This window comes from Schistocerca americana, chromosome 10, assembly GCF_021461395.2.
Source record: "Schistocerca americana isolate TAMUIC-IGC-003095 chromosome 10, iqSchAmer2.1, whole genome shotgun sequence".
NCBI classification, from domain to species: domain Eukaryota; kingdom Metazoa; phylum Arthropoda; class Insecta; order Orthoptera; family Acrididae; genus Schistocerca; species Schistocerca americana.
The window spans coordinates 170,237,097-170,258,055 of record NC_060128.1 but is presented as its reverse complement, the minus strand read 5'-3'; the positions used below and the strand labels follow the sequence as shown (position 1 = coordinate 170,258,055).

The window sequence follows — 20,959 nt, the reverse complement described above, 5'->3', positions numbered from 1 at the left end:
CTATTAGAGTTGCTGTGGTATGCGTGAGACTTGGGGGCTCCCCACACAAGGCAATCGCACACTGACAGGTCAGTATAGCGTCCCCAGCCAAATAATAAGAACAGACTTAAAAAACAGTTTTTATAAAGAAGACATTTAAAAATTGAATAATATACATTTTTCTCATGTAACCGGATAATAATAATTTCTCTGTGTAAGTTTCGAGGGCAAAGAAATATAACAAAATGATCTAAAGAGACGACAAGATACGCTCTTTTGTTAATTTTTTAGTTGTCTTCACTTCTTCTCTTGTCTTGGTTGTGTGTAGACGGACATCTTGCGAGTGCTGGCAAATGTAAGCATATTTGTACTAATTAAGCAGATAATATACTGATTTAATATTATTGTTCACTTTTAATTTGTAAGAGGTGATCCCGATTTCATGTCCGCCTTCCTTTGAATTAACCTGCATTCGAGTAATTTACAGTTCAATAATCGCAGCGGCCGATGCAGCCAACGACGCCATTACGTGGCGATATTAACTTACAAAAAATTAGCGGAAATGAAAAACTCGCCCGCTATTAACATAATATCCATTTTTCTCCACAGCCGCCCGACGCTGCAGAAAATACGTAGCTTTAAGATTCTTATTTTCAGTACAACAGCCGAGAGCCAGAGCCAGGACTCCGACTACAATGCAATGGTTAACGGAGGTAAGAAAAAATACTCTCGCGCGTGTGTGGGCCGCAGATGTAATTAATAGCTAAAGATTTTTTATCTGAAGTGAACTGACTAGCCGAGGAAATTAATATGAAAAGTTTATTCCATTGTTCAACTTATGTGCTCATGTTTTAAGATTCAGCAAGTCTAACATTCATTAACGTAAAAAATAATTTATACTGAAGATTAATGTCGTTAAAAAAAGGGAGAACTTCACAAAAGCGTTTAATTGTAAATCAAAATAAAATGAAAAATCATTTTTATTAAGGCCCACCACATAAGTCGACAACAATCAACATAATACATTAAATTACGACGGCCGACGGACGCGAGATAACGTGACCTGGGTAGCCAGCTAGGGCCGTAACCGGACTGCAGATAAAGGCGGAGTATTCGTCCGCATGATCGAAGTTCAAAAATGGTACAAATGGCTCTGAGCACTATGAGACTTAACTTCTAAAGTCATCAGCCCCTAGAACTTATAACTATTTAAACCTAACTAACCTCAGGACATCACACACATCCATGCCCGAGGCAGGATTCGAACCTGCGACCGTAGTGGTCGCGCGGTTCCAGACTGTAGCTCCTAGAACCTCTCGGCCACCTAGGCCGGCCGTGATCGAAGTGATACGCCGGTCTCATGTGATAGGCACCGGGTTTGTTTGGTAGCACTCTGAAGCATTTCTGGTGAACTGCAACCACATTTTCTGGTGTGCGGGCACGTTTAGGAATGTCTTTAGTCTTGTTCAAAACAGATCCTGCCTGACGCTATTTTGAGACTAAGCGTTGCTGGCAGTTTGACATCATTAAACTTCCCAGCAATCAACTGACCACGCAGTTTCCACGACTTCGTTGTCACGTAACTTACCACAGCGAAGACTCTACTAGGAGTACCACCGCCCCCTTTGCATGGGGTGACCAGAATTCCGGATTAATCCGGACACGTCCTCCTTTTTACCTCTTTGTCTGGGGTCCGAGTGGATCTTCACAGTGTCCGGCTTTTTCGCAAAGTTGAGTGTAATACAGTTAAATTTACAATTCGTCCCGTTCTATCGCTCTTTTCTTAAATACTTTAACTACTAGCACAGCTTTCGTGATAAACACGCACGAAGGTGGTGTTAGTAGGTGGCACCACGATCGTCGATGTAAGCGAAAGCAAATATCGATTATTTAAAATTTTCGTTTCGTGCCTTCGCTTTGTATTGGCTTGGCTTCCTGTAGTGCACGTGTGATTTGTGGGTGTAATTTTTAACCGAGTGAGTCACGTAAAATATTTGGCTATGCCTAAACGAAAGTGTACATTTTCTGATGTCCTTTCCTGCAAATTTCCGGCTTTCAAGAAAAAGAGAAATGAATTTGAAGCGGTATGTAAGATATGTGGAGCTGGAACGTACGTCTCAATGGCCAATAAAGGTAAGAAATAACTCGACAGATTAACCGTCAGCTGACGGGTGGTATCCTCATCTGTAGTTGGCCCGTTTGATGAGTCCTCTTTCTTCTTCCTTTGTCCTCCGTTTTGAAGCTGTTTGTCCTCCTTTTTAAACAATTGCATTCGTCACCCTACCTTTGCACCGCTCCACTCAAACTGACACAACACGCACTACGCTCTGAACCGGAGTGGATCACGTGGCGGGCGTACGTGTGGTGTGTGCGTCATAGGGTGTGGTTATGTGCATACATTCACGTCCAGTCGTATCCACGCGTGCGGACAACTTTTATTTGCCCCAAGCTGTAGCAGTTGCCATCTTTCGGGAAGTCATTCTGCGGTTGTTTTGAAAGTTAGAGCGTTCCTGTATGGTTGTGTAAGATACACAGTTGCCGAGTTGCTTTTCGGCATCATGTCCGCCGTGTGCTCAGAGTATACCGGGTGATCAAAAAGTCAGTATAAATTTGAAAACTGAATAAATCACGGAATAATGTAGATAGAGAGGTACAAATTGACACACATGCTTGGAATGACATGGGGTTTTATTAGAACAAAAAAAAAGTTCAAAAAATGTCCGACAGATTGTGCTTCATCTGATCAGAATAGCAATAATTAGCACGACAAAGTAAGACAAAGCAAATATGATATTCTTTACAGGAAATGCTCAATATGTCCACCATAATTCCTCAACAATAGTTGTAGTCGAGGAATAATTTTGTGAACAGCACTGTGAAGCATGTCCGGAGTTATGGTGAGGCATTGGCGTCGGATGTCGTCTTTGAGCATCCCTAGAGATGTCGGTCGATCACGATACACTTGCGACTTCAGGTAACCCCAAAGCCAATGATCGCACGGACTGAGGTCTGGGGACCTGGGAGGCCAAGCATGACGAAAGTGGCTGCTGAGCACACGATCATCACCAAACGACACGCGCAAGAGATCTTTCACTCGTCTAGCAATATGGGGTGGAGCGCCATCCTGCATAAACATCGTACGTTCCAGCAGGTGTTTATCAGCCAGATTCCGTAACATATCGGCGTACCTCTCACCCGTCACGGTAGCAGTTACAAAACCTGAATCACGCATTTCCTCGAAGAAAAAAGGCCCGATAACGGTAGATGCGGTAAATCCAACCAATACCGTGACTTTCTCGTCGTGCAGTGGAGTTTCCACGACAGTTCTAGGATTTTCGGTAACCCAAATTCTGCAGTTGTGGGCGTTGACAGACCTTCGGAGCGTGAAATGAGCTTCGTCGGTCCACAACACGTTACTCAACCAATCGTCATCTTCCGCCATCTTTTGAAACGCCCACACCGCAAACGCCCTCCGCTTCACTAAATCGCCAGGTAACAGTTCATGATGCCGATGGATTTTGTACGGATAGCATCGGAGGGTACACCTAACTGCCAACCAAACATTGGTGTATGGAATGCCGGTGCGGCGTGCGACTGCACGAGCGCTGACTTCCCCGTGCATAGACGAACCCGCTACAGTCTCCATTTCTTCCTGAACTGTCTCAGCAGCATTACGCCTTGTGCTCGGTCGGCCACTACGGGGTCTATCGTCTAAACACTCGTGGCTTCGAACTTCGAAATCATTCTCGTCACAGCTGCATTTGTCAACGGACCTTTACCCGTTCGAATCCCCTTCCTATGGCGATAGGATCGAACGCTGAACTAGCACATTCCCCATTCTGATAATACAGCTTCACTAAAAGGGCCGTTTCAGGTAACGTCGACATGCTGCGACTGCTGGCGCATCTGATTCTCTCTCTCATTACAGCTCCTTTTATACACGATTGTCATGCGCAGTCACTGACGTTTTGCTGTCCAGCGCCATCTGTCGGACATTTTGTGAACTTTGCTTTTTTTTTTATTCTAATAAAACCCCATGTCATTTCAAGCATGTGTGTCAATTTTTACCTCTCTATCTACATTATTCTGTGGTTTATTAAGTTTTCAAATTCATACTAATTTTTTGATCACCCGGTAAAGGTACGCACGTATGTAGAAAAAAACTGAAGATCGGTGTAAATATTTTTACATATAATGTTCTGTAACTGTGCCGTGTTTTGTGTACAGTGATTGTGGCGTCTTCTGCCATCGTCCAGCGCCGTGACATGCGCGGGTGTTTGAACATTTGTTCTGTGATTTACTCTTTGATTGTTGATTTCGGTTCCACGCTCCACGTTCTACTCCTTGGCGAATGCGTAAATACAAGTGTGTTAGATACGGAATAATTTACCGTACTGAACTTTTCTCACGCCTTCGCACGAGTTATCGATTACAGTGCATTACTGTCTGTGCCAACCGCAGGGTTTCGTTAATAAATTATTACATCAAGCTGAGACAAGCTTACTTCCCTTATTCAGCCTACAAGCACACGCAGATGTTAAACTGTCGATCGCGGTAATTCAAACCGGTACCGACAGTGATGTATTTGTTTACTTGTGTAATAAGGCTCGTTTCACCCAAGTTCTTCTAAGCATACGACATTCCGATAATTTTGTGACAGTGGAGAAGCTAACTTGCTTCCATCACGCTTCGTAGCATTTCCGAAACTTGAGGAGCATAAAATCGTCAGCTTTCTCGAAGGTATGTATGATTCATTTTTTGACATTTGAAACAGGAGTAATTTCCAAGAATGATTGCCTATCGAAGTCGCGGGGTCCAAACGATACATATCGGACGTGCGATTGTGAATCGATCATGCGACTCTGGTGGCGGGCGTTGTGATCAATTATTTGCGATCGTCATTTTTATCTATTTTCCGTCGTTCCCTTAGTTGCTCTAAATTACATACCTCCACGAATTATTAGTGAGTTGCTAGGGAATCCCAGACGATTTATGTCGCTAGTGAGTGGGATGTGTGGTTCAAAATGTTCAAATGTGTGTGAAACCTTATGGGACTTAACTGCTAAGGTCATCAGTCCCTAAGCTTACACACTACTTAACCTAAATTATCCTAAGGAGAAACACACACACCCATGCCCGAGGGAGGAATCGAACCTCCGCCGGGACCAGCCGCACAGTCCATGACTGCAGCGCCTTAGAACGCTCGGGGGATGTGTGTGTTCTTCACGTTTCTTCGGTGGATTCTCTCACATGCAAAAATCTAATTCCATGTTTAGCCAGCGCAGAAAATTGTTCGACTTTTTTTTCGCAGATATCCAGTACCACCAGACGAGGAAAGAAGGGACTATGTAGAATGCGGTGGTGCGAAGTGTGTAAAACTTCGTAAGAACATTTTCGATGCTGAAATACCGTTTACAATTTCATTGCGAACAGTGCTGAAAACGAACAAGTGTCAGGATGAATACATGGTTCGACTCTTCCAAATTATCCATCCAGACCACCGTAATGGACTTTCTCATGATGACAACACCGATGCCGAGTAAGGTAAGTCGTCTCCTTTGCTATTACAAATATTTTTGTAACGCTCTTCTTTTGACTTTGCTGTAGCGACAACCGTAAACATACTCCTAACGCCCACCACCAGAGTCGCATGATCGATTTAAGATCGCAAGTTCGATATGTATCGCTAGGGCTCCGCGACTTCGATAGGCAATCATTCTTGAAATTACCGAAATAGGAATTACTGTTTTTGTTGCTTTCTCGAAACTAAATTAAGCATGCTTTCACATTAGAAAGTATGGATTACTGGCAGAAAGATCTTATAGTAACCCTTTTCTGAAACCTATATTTTATGTAAAAATTTGTCGAAACATTTTCCGACCAGAGAGTCGAAGTTCGTATTTCTATCATCTGTGTAATAAAAGAAGATGCAGCCTTTTTGAGAAAAGCTGGGAAAGTTAGTCTGTTCGCACTTGTCTTATTGCTCTCAGCCTCCGTTATGTAGCCATTGTGAGCTGTAGTTCTAGTGATTTTAGAATATAGTAGCTTAATTTGATAAACTTAAATCCTGTTCTATGATACATCCTCCAGTCCACATGTTTAATTTCATTATTCATTGTTATCGTGAGTTTTATCTTTCAGCGTTTCTAAGCAGGGAAGACGCAACATTTCGATGTGGTACCGATCCGCCATTGGCGTGATTTCATCACTCATTGTGTATGTGCGGAACCTGTAGTCATTCAGAAAAGAAGTTCGAGCTATTTTAATCAATCAAGCTGCATAGAGCGACTAACAAATTCTAAAATTCAGTCGATCCACATGACCTGTTGCGTTGCCCCCAACACCAACCAGGAATAAAAATTTTGGTTCTGTATTTCGACAGAATTGCCAGCAAGGAGTGTGACTGAATGAAATTTAAAATGTTTATTTGACTCCGCAAACGGTCGTCAACCTACAGTCACTAAAACAATGAAATTTTTAAAAGGTTAGATAACTAGCTTCGACGGACTGACTCGTCATTTTCAAATGTAATCACAAACCTAGAACACTGCATTAGTAATTCCAACCACACTTTTTCGTAATATTTGAAAGAAATGTGGTTGCAAATATTAATGCAGTTTTCCAGGCTTGTGATTACAATTGAAAATGATCGTCACGTAATCACAAACCTAGAAAACTGCATTAGTAATTGTAACCATACTTCTTTCAAATATTACGAAAAATACGCTAAAACCATAGTTTTTTTGGGTTTGTGATTACATTTCAAAACGACAACTCAGTGTGTAGAAACCTTTTAAAAATTTCATTGTTTCAGTGACTGTGCCTGGACGGCTGGAATGTGAAATAAACTTTTTAAATGTTGGTTCTGGTAACGAAATCCTAAAATATTTAAAGGAGACTGAAGCCAACTGAAATACTACCTTAATAATGATTTTAAAAAATAAAAAAAGAACTTTCACTCCCTGCTTTACCCCGTTAGCGGTTGAACTGCCAAAAATTCTGAAAACGTATTTCTTTATTTCTGACCGAGAAATCAAATACCAATCTTCGTAGTTCTGGCTTCAAAATTGCCGTAATAACGATATATTTTCGAAAAACCCTTCATCTCCTGTTTCAGTCCCTTAGGAGTGGGGTTTCGAGGAATTCCTTCTTAAACGATGCCTACAGTATAAGATCAACACCCTCTCCACATGTTAAGTTTCTATCCTTAGAGTCAGTCAGCCAGTCACGAAATTGCCTTTTATATACAGAGATTTTCTTTGCATAGGCCCATTAAAATTTTGTATATAAGCAGACCGAAGGGACGAACTGTTACCAAGGCCGGGATTCGATCTCATGTCTTCTGGCCACTATATCACCCAGTATAGTGGCTTCGCACAAATGCACGAACTACCCTAGCACGTGTCCCTCCTTAATCCAAATTCCTATTCCCATTTGTGCAAAACCACTGTGCCAGGTTGGTGTAGTGGTCAGTACATCTCTCTAGTGAGAAAGAGACGCAGGAGGAATCTTGGCTTTGGTACGAATTTTCATTCGTCGATTCAGTTTGCATATACACCATACGTATTTGAGACTTGAAAAAGTTTTTGGATCTAAATAGCTTCATGTTATAAAACTATTTTGTGGGAAAAGGCTACTTGAATAATCGAATCTGCATGGAGAATACTGTCAAACCGTCAATATTCGACATCAGTCGTTCATTACTTATTGACAATGCCTAGAATATTCCGAGGGCCATCAGTGCTGCTCGTCAATATTTCTAGAAATCGTCAACAATTTTTTCTTCTTTAGTGCTAGCAGCTTAATACACTACTGGCCATTAAAATTGCCACATCACGAAGATGACGTTCTACAGACGCGAAATTTAACCGACAGGAAGAAGATGCTGTCACATGCAAATGATTAGCTTTTCAGAGCATTCACACAAGGTTAGCACCGGTGGTGACACCTACAACGTGCTGACATGACGAAAGTTTCCAACCGATATCTCATATACAAACAGCAGTTGATCGGCGTTGCCTGGTGAAACGTTGTTGTGATGCCTCGTCTAAGGAGGAGAAATGCGTACCGTCACGTTTCCGACTTTGATAAAGGTCGGATTGTAGCTTATCGCGATTGCGATTTATCGTATCGCGACATTGCTGCTCGCGTTGGTCGAGATCCAATGACTGTTAGCAGAATATGGACTCGGTGGGTTCAGGAGGGTAATACGGAACACCGTGCTGGATCCCAACAGCCTCGTATCACTAGCAGACGAGATGACAGGCGTTTTGTTTACAGCATCATGATGGTCGCATCTGTGTTTGGCGACATCGCCGTGAATGCACACTGGAAGCGTGTATTCGTCATCGCCATACTGGCGTATCACCCGAAGTGATGGTATGGGGCGCCATTGGTTACACGTCTCGGTCACCTCTTATTCGCATTCACGGCACTTTGAACAGTGGACGTTACATTTCAGATGTGTTACGACCCGTGGCTCAACCCTTCATTCGATCCCTGCGAAACCCTACATTTCAGCAGGATAATGCACGACCACATGTTGCAGGCCTTTCTGGATACAGAAAATGTTCGAGTGCTGCCCTGGCCAGCACATTCTCCAGATCTCTCACCAATAGAAAACGTGTGGTCAATGGTGGCCGAGCAACTGGCTCGTCGCAATACACCAGTCACTGCTCTTGATTAACTGTGGTATCGTGTTGAAGCTACATGGGCAGCTGGGGTACCTGTACACGCCATTGAAGCTCTGTTTGACTCAAAGCCCAGGCGCATCAAGGCCGTTATTACGGCCAGAGGTGGTTGTTCTGGGTACCGATTTCTCAGGATGTATGCACCCAAATTGCGTGAAAATGTAATCACATGTCAGTTCTCTTATAATATATTTGTCCAATGAATACCCGTTTATCATCTGCATTTCTTCTTGGTGTAGCAATTTTAATGGCCAGTAGTGTATATGCCTGATAAGGACATGATTATTTCAGTAGATTCACCAAAGAGCTGCTTATAATAAGTAATCTTTATTCACGACAGGATGTTCTGGCTTTATCGCCATTTTCAAGTACGTCTAGGTCGGAGGTTCGAGTCCTCTCTCGGACAAGGGGGTGTGTGAAGTCCTTAGCGTAAGTTAGTTTAAGTAGTGTGTAAGCCTAGGGACGGATGACCTCAGCAGTTTGGGCCCATAGGAACTTACCACAAATTTCCAAGTACGTCTAGATTGATGTGACGTGCATTTTATGTCGTTAGGAGACAGTCTTGTATCTGTCACTGTTTTAACAAGATGGTAAATGATGTCAATATGTTGAAAATATAACCTTAATTCCGATGTGACAGTAGTTTGACATTTCCACTCTTACAACGTTCTATGTTTATTTTCAACATACTGACTGCATTTACCATCTTATTAAAACAGTGACAGTTATAAGACAGTCTACTAACGACGTAATATGGACGTCACATCAGTCTAGACGAACTTGAAAATGGCGATAAAGCCGAAACAGTCTGTCGTGAATAAAGATTGCTTATTATAAGCAGCTATATGGTGCATCTACTGTAATAATTTCTAGTACTGCAAATACACATCCTCAGACGGTCAATAAATTGACGTACAGACAATGTTAGTGACGTGTGAGGGTCCCTTGCAGCATTGCCAACGCATAAAAATGTATTCGGCTAAACTGAAGTTAAAATTCCGCTAACTGCTTATTATTATTATTTACCCTCCTGAAAACGAAATATCAATGCACTGATAACTTACAAAGAAATTTTTTGTCATCGTCATGGCATTTTATTATTATTATTGCTATTATTTTTACTATTATTACTACTACCACTACTAAAAAGAAGTTTACTAAGCTCACATTCCACTCACCACATTACTGTAGTTGAAGCCACAGTATTTCATTTCCCTCCTCTCCCTGCAGTAGGTTGTCTGCTGAAGTACTGCGACTGAGTGAAGGTGTCCCTGGGGCATATGCTCTCATAGCGCCGATTTCTTGTAGAACATTCTCTGGCAGTCGTATTCGTGACAGCACTTAACCAGCACGATTAAGACCAGCTCCTATTGTAATTATGCCTTTCGCCATAAAAGTAATTAGTCTGTTCCGGAGAGATGTTTTTATCAAATTTAGTTGGCTCAAGGTCCTTTCCACCTCTGGACCGTGGTAAAACCAAAACCAATAGCCAGATCAGAGAGTTCTTGGAAAGAATTTAAGCCGCTGGCATCTCTGTATGACCTAATTTCATTTCAGAACACCGCAGTACTGTTGATTTGTTTCCATTGGACAGTAGTGAGCTTGCACCACTGAAAATCAATTTTTGTTACTGTACTGTCTGATAAGCCCATTTCCTTAGCCAGCGATACTATAGGTTCTTTTATCACTTTCAAGCATTCTCTTAGAACAGTTAAGTATACTTTTTGCAACACTTTTACATTTTTGGGCAAACGGCGTTGCAGCTCAGAAGCAAAGGAAACAATTTTTCACATCTTTTCCTTATGGAATTCTCAACGTCATATGAAAATTTGTTGAAAGTATTCATATCCTGCAGTAAGACTTCGACTTCGTGACCTAAGTATGTTCTTGGCGACTTATATTTGCGAACATCTACTGTTAAAAGATCGCCTCTATACCCTGGCACAACAATTCTCCTTACGAGCCCACGGATTAGTAAAACAACATCGTTTAGAAGGCGTGATTAGTCTGCAGAATTTGACTGAAATTTCTTATTTACCAGCTGACATTCTTCCAAATAAGGTTTCAAAAAGGTAAGATAAATTTTGTTTACGTCATCACTGTACATACACTCCTGGAAATTGAAATAAGAACACCGTGAATTCATTGTCCCAGGAAGGGGAAACTTTATTGACACATTCCTGGGGTCAGATACATCACATGATCACACTGACAGACCCACAGGCACATAGACACAGGCAACAGAGCATGCACAATGTCGGCACTAGTACAGTGTATATCCACCTTTCGCAGCAATGCAGGCTGCTATTCTCCCATGGAGACGATCGTAGAGATGCTGGATGTAGTCCTGTGGAACGGCTTGCCATGCCATTTCCACCTGGCGCCTCAGTTGGACCAGCGTTCGTGCTGGACGTGCAGACCGCGTGAGACGACGCTTCATCCAGTCCCAAACATGCTCAATGGGGGACAGATCCGGAGATCTTGCTGGCCAGGGTAGTTGACTTACACCTTCTAGAGCACGTTGGGTGGCACGGGATACATGCGGACGTGCATTATCCTGTTGGAACAGCAAGTTCCCTTGCCGGTCTAGGAATGGTAGAATGATGGGTTCGATGACGGTTTGGATGTACCGTGCACTATTCAGTGTCCCCTCGACGATCATCAGTGGTGTACGGCCAGTGTAGGCGATCGCTCCCCACACCATGATGCCGGGTGTTGGCCCTGTGTGCCTCGGTCGTATGCAGTCCTGATTGTGGCGCTCACCTGCACGGCGCCAAACACGCATACGACCATCATTGGCACCAAGGCAGAAGCGACTCTCATCGCTGAAGACGACACGTCTCCATTCGTCCCTCCATTCACGCCTGTTGCGACACCACTGGAGGCGGGCTGCACGATGTTGGGGCGTGAGCGGAAGACGGCCTAACGGTGTGCGGGACCGTAGCCCAGCTTCATGGAGACGGTTGCGAATGGTCCTCGCCGATACCCCAGAAGCAACAGTGTCCGTAATTTGCTGGGAAGTGGCGGTGCGATCCCCTACGGCACTGCGTAGGATCCTACGGTCTTGGCGTGCATCCGTGCGTCGCTGCGGTCCGGTCCCAGGTCGACGGGCACGTGCACCTTCCGCCGACCACTGGCGACAACATCGATGTACTGTGGAGACCTCACGCCCCACGTGTTGAGCAATTCGGCGGTACGTCCACCCGGCCTCCCGCATGCCCACTATAGGCCCTCGCTCAAAGTCCGTCAACTGCACATACGGTTCACGTCCACGCTGTCGCGGCATGCTACCAGTGTTAAAGACTGCGATGGAGCTCCGTATGCCACGACAAACTGGCTGACACTGACGGCGGTGGTGCACAAATGCTGCGCAGCTAGCGCCATTCGACGGCCAACACCGCGGTTCCTGGTGTGTCCGCTGTGCCGTGCGTGTGATCATTGCTTGTACAGCCCTCTCGCAGTGTCCGGAGCAAGTATGGTGGGTCTGACACACCGGTTACAATGTGTTCTTTTTTCCATTTCCAGGAGTGTATTATGGAGGACTTGGGCAGTATAGCACTTCTCATGAAGCACTGCTATCTCAAAGTTGGTCTTTAGTTCAAGCCACTGAGACAAAGCATGAGAAACAGCCTCTAAAACAGACATCCAACGTGTATTGCACTTCTGAACTATTCTCAATGGATTAGCTCCGTCATTTACTGCACTGAATAACTTTGTGTGAGTAATTTGAGGAGATGAACACTTGGAAAACCAAGAACACGTTCCTGACAACAAAAATTCCAATTTCCGAGGCAAATTTTCAGCTGGGGCAGAAGATACCGCCAGCTGCACGGAATGGCAGTCGCAAAGATTTAAGACGGGGAACTTCTCTTTTCAAATTCTGATACACACACTATTATTGACGCCTACCATAACTGCTTCATTGTCATTAAATGAATGTTCAAGCCATACTCATTAAGCAAAGATTTCAAACCACCTGTTACTGGCACTGCGTTGCCTTCCTCTAACTCTAACATTCCCAAGAATGTGGAAACAATGCGACCTTGGGCCTCAGAAAAGTATATCACACACGCAGCTAACAAATTACTGTAGATTCATCCAAAATTACACTGAAATATCCGTCTCCTATGTCCATTTTCGGACTGGCTTTGAAATGTGGGTATATAATGTTTTTAATCATACCGGTACACTTGCTTCTATGCAAAAGCATCTGAGAGACATGGTCAGCACCTATAAAACACCTTTTGAAGGGCTGCAGAGGTGAGCCACAGATCTTATTGTGGAATGGTTAGCCACAAATAAACATAATGCAGCTTCTGCAACAGGAACTTCATTGGACTGCCTAACTACATGTGCATCTAGTTTCAACTGCCCCTGTGCAGGAAAGGGTGCCGCAGCTTTTACACGCTTTTTGAATGATTCAGTAAATCCAAAGGCGCTAATTGAAATTGCACTGGCAAAATCGACACCGCACACTAGAAGGATCGACGGGGATCTGAACAAGCCAGTCTTTCAATAGTCTGTTGCTAAGCCACTCTTTTCTAAACTTTTGGGTGTTTTTTTTGTCCTTCTGCTTCCACATTTTGATGAGACAGCTAATAAAAAAGTAAAGAAAATCACTGATTGCAACGCGATTAACTGCACCATAAACATTAACAATTCAACACTATGCACTGTACCGACTTCAGGCCTCAGCAACTTGTAACTGCAATGCTAAAAGCAATGAACTAAGACTGGGAAAGATTGTTTTGTTGTGTTGAGGCAGGAGAAACACTATATCAAAATCTGATTTTTAAGAGTTAGTTGGAGCCATATTGTCGCCACTTCAGGATTTTTCGCACTAAACATAATTTCAAATTGTACAATGGAATATGTTTAAAATGTTCCAGTTGAAACTCATGTCCACACATTTCCGCAAACTACCAAGAAAAACCAAAACTTGGAGACATCCAAATCCAAACCTAGGATAATTTCAACAGGATCATGTAGCCGTATCTGAAAGGTTTATCACGGAATGTTAAAATAGTCAGAAATGGGGAATTCGACTCTGATCATTATCTTTCTAAGATTAAAATAAAATGTCTCCCATCTAAAACAAAAAAGGCGACCAAGAAAGTGGTGAGATACAACACCACTACAGCTAATATTACAGAGGAAAATGTAGAAAAATATACAGAAGAAATTGAGACAAGTGAAGAAGGTGATTGGCGTTAACTCCAGATGCAAATAACTCAAGCAGCAGAGAAAACCTTAGGATTGGCCAAAAATATGGTGGAATGAGGAGTGTGAAGAAGCACTAATACAAATACTCGGAAATGGAGGAAATGGAGGTGTTCTCAAAGAAGAGGAAGCCCGTGAACAATTCAGACAACAAAGAAAAGAAAAATCAAAAATAATCTGGAAAAGCAAAAGAAACTTAGAAATTTCTCATGTTATTGAAATAGAAGAAAATTTCACCGAAAATAATGCTAGAAATTTTTACCAAGCTCTTAAACACATATTTAAAGGATATCAGGCACCAAATGCTTGTTTCAAAGATGAAAATGGCAAAATGGGATTAAACAACAAAGAAAATTATGAAATTTTAGCAAATTTTTTTGAAGAACTGTTATACTTTCCAGTTCCAAGAGATAAATTATAATTTCCAGGGATACCTGAAAACCCAGAGGAGATTTCTCACCAACAGAGTTAGAAATTCATGAGGCTATCAAAACACTCAAAAACAATAAAGCAAGTGGTGAAGACTGCATTACTGCAGATTTATTGAAGTGGTCAGAACCAAAAATCATAAATGATCTACAACTGCTTCTTGGGAACATTTGGAAAATCGAAAAGATTCGCATTGAATGGAAAACAGCATCAGTTCACTCGCTACATAAAAAAGGAGACAAACAAAACGTCAACAGTTACAGAGGAGTGTCACTTCTGCCAGTGGCATACAAAATATTATAAAAAATTCTCCTGAACAGGGTGGTAGATACTTTAGACAATCACTGGGAGAATGTCAGGGTGGTTTTCGAAAGGAAAGATACTGTGCAGAACAAATTTTTAGCTTAAAGTCAGTAATTCACCATAGAATATTAACGAGCAAAACAATAATAGTGTCATTTATTGATTTCAAGAAAGCACTTGATTGTATAGACAGAGAAACAAGAGATAAGATCATTAGAGAATTTGGTGGTAAATCAGAATTAGCAAATAAACAGGTACAATAATAAAGCCAAAATTATGGCAGAAGTATCTCAGCCATTTGAAATAAAAAGTGGTGTTAGACAAGGTGACAGTTTATCTCCTTTACTGTTTAATTGTGTTCTAGCAAAAATTGTAAGGGTCTGGAATTTGGAGCTAAAAATTCACAAAATTGGACCAATAACTCTGGGAAGGAAAACAAATGGAATTCAGATAAACTGTTTGGCTTTTGCGGATGATTTCGCAATACTTTCAGAAAACCTGACACAAGTAGTTATTCAGATAAACCCTCTGGAAAACACAGCAAACAGAATTGGTCACCAAAATTTCAGCTCAAAAAACAAAATTCATGACAAATATAAAAAATGCGCCAAAATTCATAGAAACACAAATAGGTAAAATAGAGAGAGTAAATAAATTTAAATATCTTGGAGAGACTATACAACAGAATGGACTAGAAAAAATCTGCAGTAGATGTAAGAATTAACAAAATGGAAAGAGCATATGGTTTGACCAAAAATATTTACAACAGGAAATGTATATATAGAAAAACAAAACTTAAACACTACACCACAGTGGTACAACCAGAATGTTTATATGGATCTGAATGCCTAACGATGAACTATAAGATGGACAGACTAGAGGTACTAGAAAGAGGGATTATTAGAAAATAATGGATGCAATAAATACTGAATTTGGTTGGAAAATAAGAAGTAATGAGGAGATCTACAAAAATATAGAGAAAAAATCTGAAGTAATGGCCAAACGAAGATTAACATTTTACGGACACCTCTGCTGAATGGATGGAAATAGACTAACGAAACAAATACTCCTACATTTCTGGAAGAAGAAATCGACAATAGCAGGGATTACAAAAGTGAGGAAAGATCTAGAAAGAAACAGCTTCAAAGAATCAGAATTAGCAGACAGAAACCGTTTTAAAAATAAAATACTAAATTTGGAACGCTTTCAAACCAGGAGAAATATAAATCAGGAACAACGTGAACAGAAGAAAAGAAGAGACCTCATGGAGAGAAAATGAGGGAATACCAGAAAAATAGGAAACAACAACAGAGGAAGTAGAGGAACTGAAGTTTTTAACATGATCCTAGTTGGTCGATACGATTGGAAAAAAAAGAAGATGGAAAGGCTGAATTAAACTGAAAAATATTGTTGCAGACATCAATCCACAAATTCGTTGCGCGCTAAATGCAAAATTTCATCCTCTGACCGAGTGTAAAATCCGTAAAATTTAGCGGAAATTCGGTAACTTACAAGAATGATTGCCTATCGAAGTCGCAGGGTCCAAACGACACATATCGAACGTGCGATTGTAAATCGATCATGTGCGTCACGTTGCGGACATTATGATCAATTATTTGTGATCGTCATTTTCATCTGTTTTCCTTCGTTCCTTTAGTTGCGCTAAATTACATTCCTCCACGCTTGGGAATCCCAGACGGTTTCAGTCGATAGCGAGTCTGCTGTCTGGTGTTCCTGACGTTTCTTTTAAATAAATTAGAATTCTGTGGTGTCACGGGCAGTGCTGCAAACTGGTTCAAGTCATACATCACTAACAGGAAACAAAGTGCAAGGAACTAGTGAATTAAGTCATCAGTCATCAGCAGAATGGGCAGATATTACATGTGGTGTCCCACAAGGATCCATCTTAGGGCCATTGCTTTTTCTTGTGTACATTAATGATCTCTCATTAGTTACACTGCCAGAAGCAGAGTTCGTTTTGTTTGCAGATGACACAAGTATTGCAATAAATAGTATGTCGAGTGTAGTTCTAGAAAGATCTGCTAATGATATTTTCATGGATATTAATAAATGGTTTAAAGCCAACACACTGAAATTAAACTTCGAAAAGACTCACGATAAGCAATTCAGAACCTGTAAGAGGTTTCCACCCAGCATATGCATAAAGTATGAAGAAGAGCAGATAGAAGAGGTCGACAGTCTTAAATTCCTGGGATTACAACTTGATAATAAATTCAGTTGGGAGGAGCACACCACTGAACTGCAGAAACGCCTTAATAAATCCGTATTTGAAATTCGAGTGTTAGCAGACATAGTTGACATAAAAATGAAAAATCTTGAATACTTTGCCTACTTTCATTCCATAATGTGATATGGTATAATATTTTGGAGTAACTCTTCAAGTCAAACAAAAGTTTTCAGAGTCCAACAGCGTGTAATACGTATTATTTGTGGAGTCCTGTAGAAACCTCTTCAAAGAACTGGGTAGACTAACTACTGCCTCTCAGTATATTTACTCCTTAACGAAATTTATCCTAAATAATATATCTCTTTTTCCAACAAACAGCTCAGTTCATACATACAATACCAGGAACAAAAATGATCTGCACAAGAACTTAAAAGCACTTACTTTAGTTCAAAAAGGGGTCCACTACTCAGGAACACTCATCTTCAATAATTTGCCAGCAAACATAAAAAATTTAGTTACAAATAAAGATCAGTTTAAAAGGAGCCTGAAAGACTTACTAGTGGCCCACTCCTTCTGCTCCATTGACGAATTTTTTAATAGAAACAAATGATGTATTGTATGTATTCATACTATTAGTAGTGTTATTTCAGCTTTCAAAAAAATTTGACAAGTTCCACATCCATAAGGATCTCCTCAGCACGGATCTATAGAACGAAAAACTTATCTAATCTAATCTTCGGCGGATTCTCTTACATGGAAAAAATCTAATTCCATGCTTATCCAGCGTAGAAAATTGACTTTTTCTCGCAAACATGTCCTGACCAACGTAATTCTTCTATCTTGCTGGACTCGAGACTACGCGTGGCAAGCAGCAGCATCGGAAACTGAATTATCTGCTAATACCGTGTGTGGCTATTTCGGGTTTTGCAGAGAAGTCTGTTATGTGGTAGTGACAGTGTATCAGCTGGTGGAGTGAGTAGAGTTGAGGAAGTGGGCGAATCTCATATAGCTAGAAGGAAGAAGAACCAGAGAGGACGACCTCCAAAGGGTGAAATAGATCATATTTGGGTATTCGGTGGAATAGAAAGAGAGTCCTGGAAGTGTTTCATTGTGAGAGTATTGTCCCGAGACAAGGTCACATGAGTGGGTCTGATAAAGCACTTCATGCTGCCTGGTACTAAAGTCATTACAGACGGATTTCAGTCTTACAAGACTCTGAAAGCTGAAGGATTCGACCACGAATTCGTTAACCACTCTGTAGAGTTCGTGACTTCGGATGACCCCAGTGTACACATGTAGAATGTCGAGCGCGTAAGGAAATTTGTGAAGTCTTCCATTAAAAGAGAAGGGCGTCCAGGACAAAGGGACGAACTGTACTTGTTTCAGTATCTCTATTTACACAACTTGCCTTGGCAGTTTACCCAGGCTATGGCAAAAGTGGAATTGTCCCTGCAGCGCACACATCACATGGACTTTCACATGACGACAACACCGACGGCGAGTAAGGTAAGACGTAACGTTAGCGACAGCCCCCGACGGTGCGCAACTCCCGCCGAATCACCCCCCCCCCCCCCCCTCCACATCAATCCATATCCTAAGCTCCGCCCATGGTGTGCCGCATGTTCCAACGTCAAAGTTGTTCGTATCACACATATGCCAGTCATAACAAGGGAGAAAATCAGTAGTTAGTACGAAATACGGTTTTTCCGGTACCATTGTGAAAAGAATTATAAATATGTTCATTAAATATGCGAGTTGAAAAATCATCAGTAAGAAAGAAAAATAAAAATGGTATCCACACTGTCTTTTTTATTTCATGAGCTTTCATCTGCACTATATCAAAAAATCTGATATTTGTTAACTGCAGTGAGCGCAAATTTCCGTCAACTCGCGTAGTGTAAGAAATTCTGTTGGGAAGTATTAATTGGTAGTATCGCCAAGGATGCTGTCCATTATCTCGATTGTCTAAAGTCAATGTTGTGCATAAACAAGGCAAAGTCGATGGCTTGGTCTGTTTCTGATTACCTCATTAAGACTAAAGAATATAAGTGTGGGATAATGTAGAAATGCGTAATGCAAGCAGTCAGATATTTATACAGTGACATTCATCATTAATATTTGCCTGTGTAATGGGTGAATTTTTACTTGTGAACTCTTATGACTGCTTGCTTATAGCAGACACGAAATTACTTTGAGTTCTTCTTCAGTGTTTGAGAGCTTTAGAGCTGACTATTGTTAAACATATGTACATAATTTCGTCAGTGTCATTCCAACACATCTTATCGTACTTTAATGTCTGTTAGATATCAGTTTTGACAGCAGTTGGCCACAACAGTCAAGATTAGGTACCTTGTGTATGATAACTTTATTGAGAGTGCATATCTATGTTTCATTTTGACAGTATTACACAAACTGCTAAGAAGTACTAACAGCATAACACTGCTAGTATGAACAACCGCGGCAAAACAAAAAACGACGAGGGGCTGTCGCTAACGTTTCCTTTGTAATTACAAGTATTTTTTTAACGCTCTTCCTTCGTCGTTGCTGTAGTGACCACCGTAAACATACTCATAAGGCCCGCGAAGAGAGAGTCGCATGATCGATTTACAATCGCACTTTCGATACGTGCCGTTTGCACCCCGCGACTTCGATAGGCAATCACTCTTGGAAATTACAGGAAATTCCGCTAGCTTGTCAAGCCCGGTCCCTCGACCACGGCAGCCTGACCGCTGGAGGCGCAGCTCACCTGGAGGGAAGTTGTGCGGCCTGGAACAGGCCGCCTTCACCAGGTACAACAGAAGCGCCACGGCAACGGCGGCCAGCACAAGCTCCGCAGACACCATGACGGCGACTTCGGGACTGGACAGCTCCCGGCACATTTTAAACAGGCCGCAGCTTCCCCACCACCGCCTGGCGCGTCAAGTGATTACGTACGACAGCGCAGATGAGATGATCCGCAAATCAAAACAGCTCTCCGCGACACCACTGCGAATCTGAGACGTATCACAGATATGCCAGTCATAACAAGGGAGAAAATCAGTAGTTAGTACGAAATACGGTTTTTCCGGTACCATTGTGAAAAGAATTATAAATATGTTCATTAAATATGCGAGCTGAAAAATCATCAGTAAGAAAGAAAAATAAAAATGGTATCCACGCGTGAGTCCCACTGACTCCTGGCCTCTGGGCCAGCGCGACAACGTCATAGCCATAACACTAACATTTCTGTCATGCTTGTATCGGCGGCTCCATCAAAATACTTTGTGTTGCCAACAAACTGCTTGCTGCCAGTTATGCCCGCACGCCCACCGGCGTCGCAACTGCACTGATGCTTCGACGTTCCCCCCTTCGGCAGCGGAGCTGATCTCACAAGTTTCTGTATACAGGGTGGAAAGTATTTAAACCGACAAACTCTGGGAGGTTGTAGGGGACATCAAAACAAATATTTGTGCCTAATGTCATTTTTTCCTACGAGGAGTATTTAAACCGGAAGAGGAAGATTTCTCTGGCGGCAAATTAATTAAACCTACAAGCGCTTTTCCATTTTTTATGACTAAGAGACAACACATTAACGCAACCCAATTTTAATTACAGTAGATTTTCAAAAATGCCTCTATTGACACGTAAACAAAGGTTACACCAAATAGTTCAAATGGCTCTGAGCACTATGGGACTTAACATCTAAGGTCATCAGTCCCCTAGAACTTAGAACTACTTAAACCTAACTAACCTAAGGACATCACACACATCCATGCCCGAGGCAGGATTCGAACCTGCGACCGTAGCGGTCGCGCGGTTGCAGGCTGAAGCGCCGAGAACCGCACGGTCACATCGGCCGTCAGATAATGTTCTGGCTGACACGGGCAAAAACCCCAGGAGTATCCTGAATTGTTTTCTGCTGCTGCTACTATCCAGGCAACCAGATCCTCCTCTGATGCAACAGGAGTTGCGTAAACAAGGTTGCGCATCCCTCTCCACACAAAAAAAGTCCAGAGGGGACATATCTGGGGATCGAGCAGGCAATGGTACAGGACCACCTCTGCCAATCCACGTTTCTGGGAACCGTCGGTCCAGGAATCGACGCACACGACGACTGAAATGTGCCGACGCCTCGTCATGTTGGAACCACATGTGTTGTCTTGTAGGGAGC

General features: G+C 42.1%; 1 protein-coding gene across 2 annotated transcripts in view; it reads right to left on the bottom strand.

Annotated features, from left to right (window-relative positions):
- The window catches only part of LOC124552620 (probable cytochrome P450 304a1), a 121,940-nt gene extending 102,286 nt beyond the window's left edge, over nucleotides 1-19,654 (bottom strand). For both annotated transcript variants that reach the window (XM_047126946.1, XM_047126947.1), the window contains exon 1: nucleotides 19,556-19,654. In XM_047126946.1, the coding sequence (XP_046982902.1) occupies nucleotides 19,556-19,652 (97 nt within the window). In that variant the 5' untranslated portion in view covers nucleotides 19,653-19,654. The remainder of the gene's footprint in view (nucleotides 1-19,555) is intronic.
- Between the last annotated feature and the right edge of the window lie 1,305 nt (nucleotides 19,655-20,959).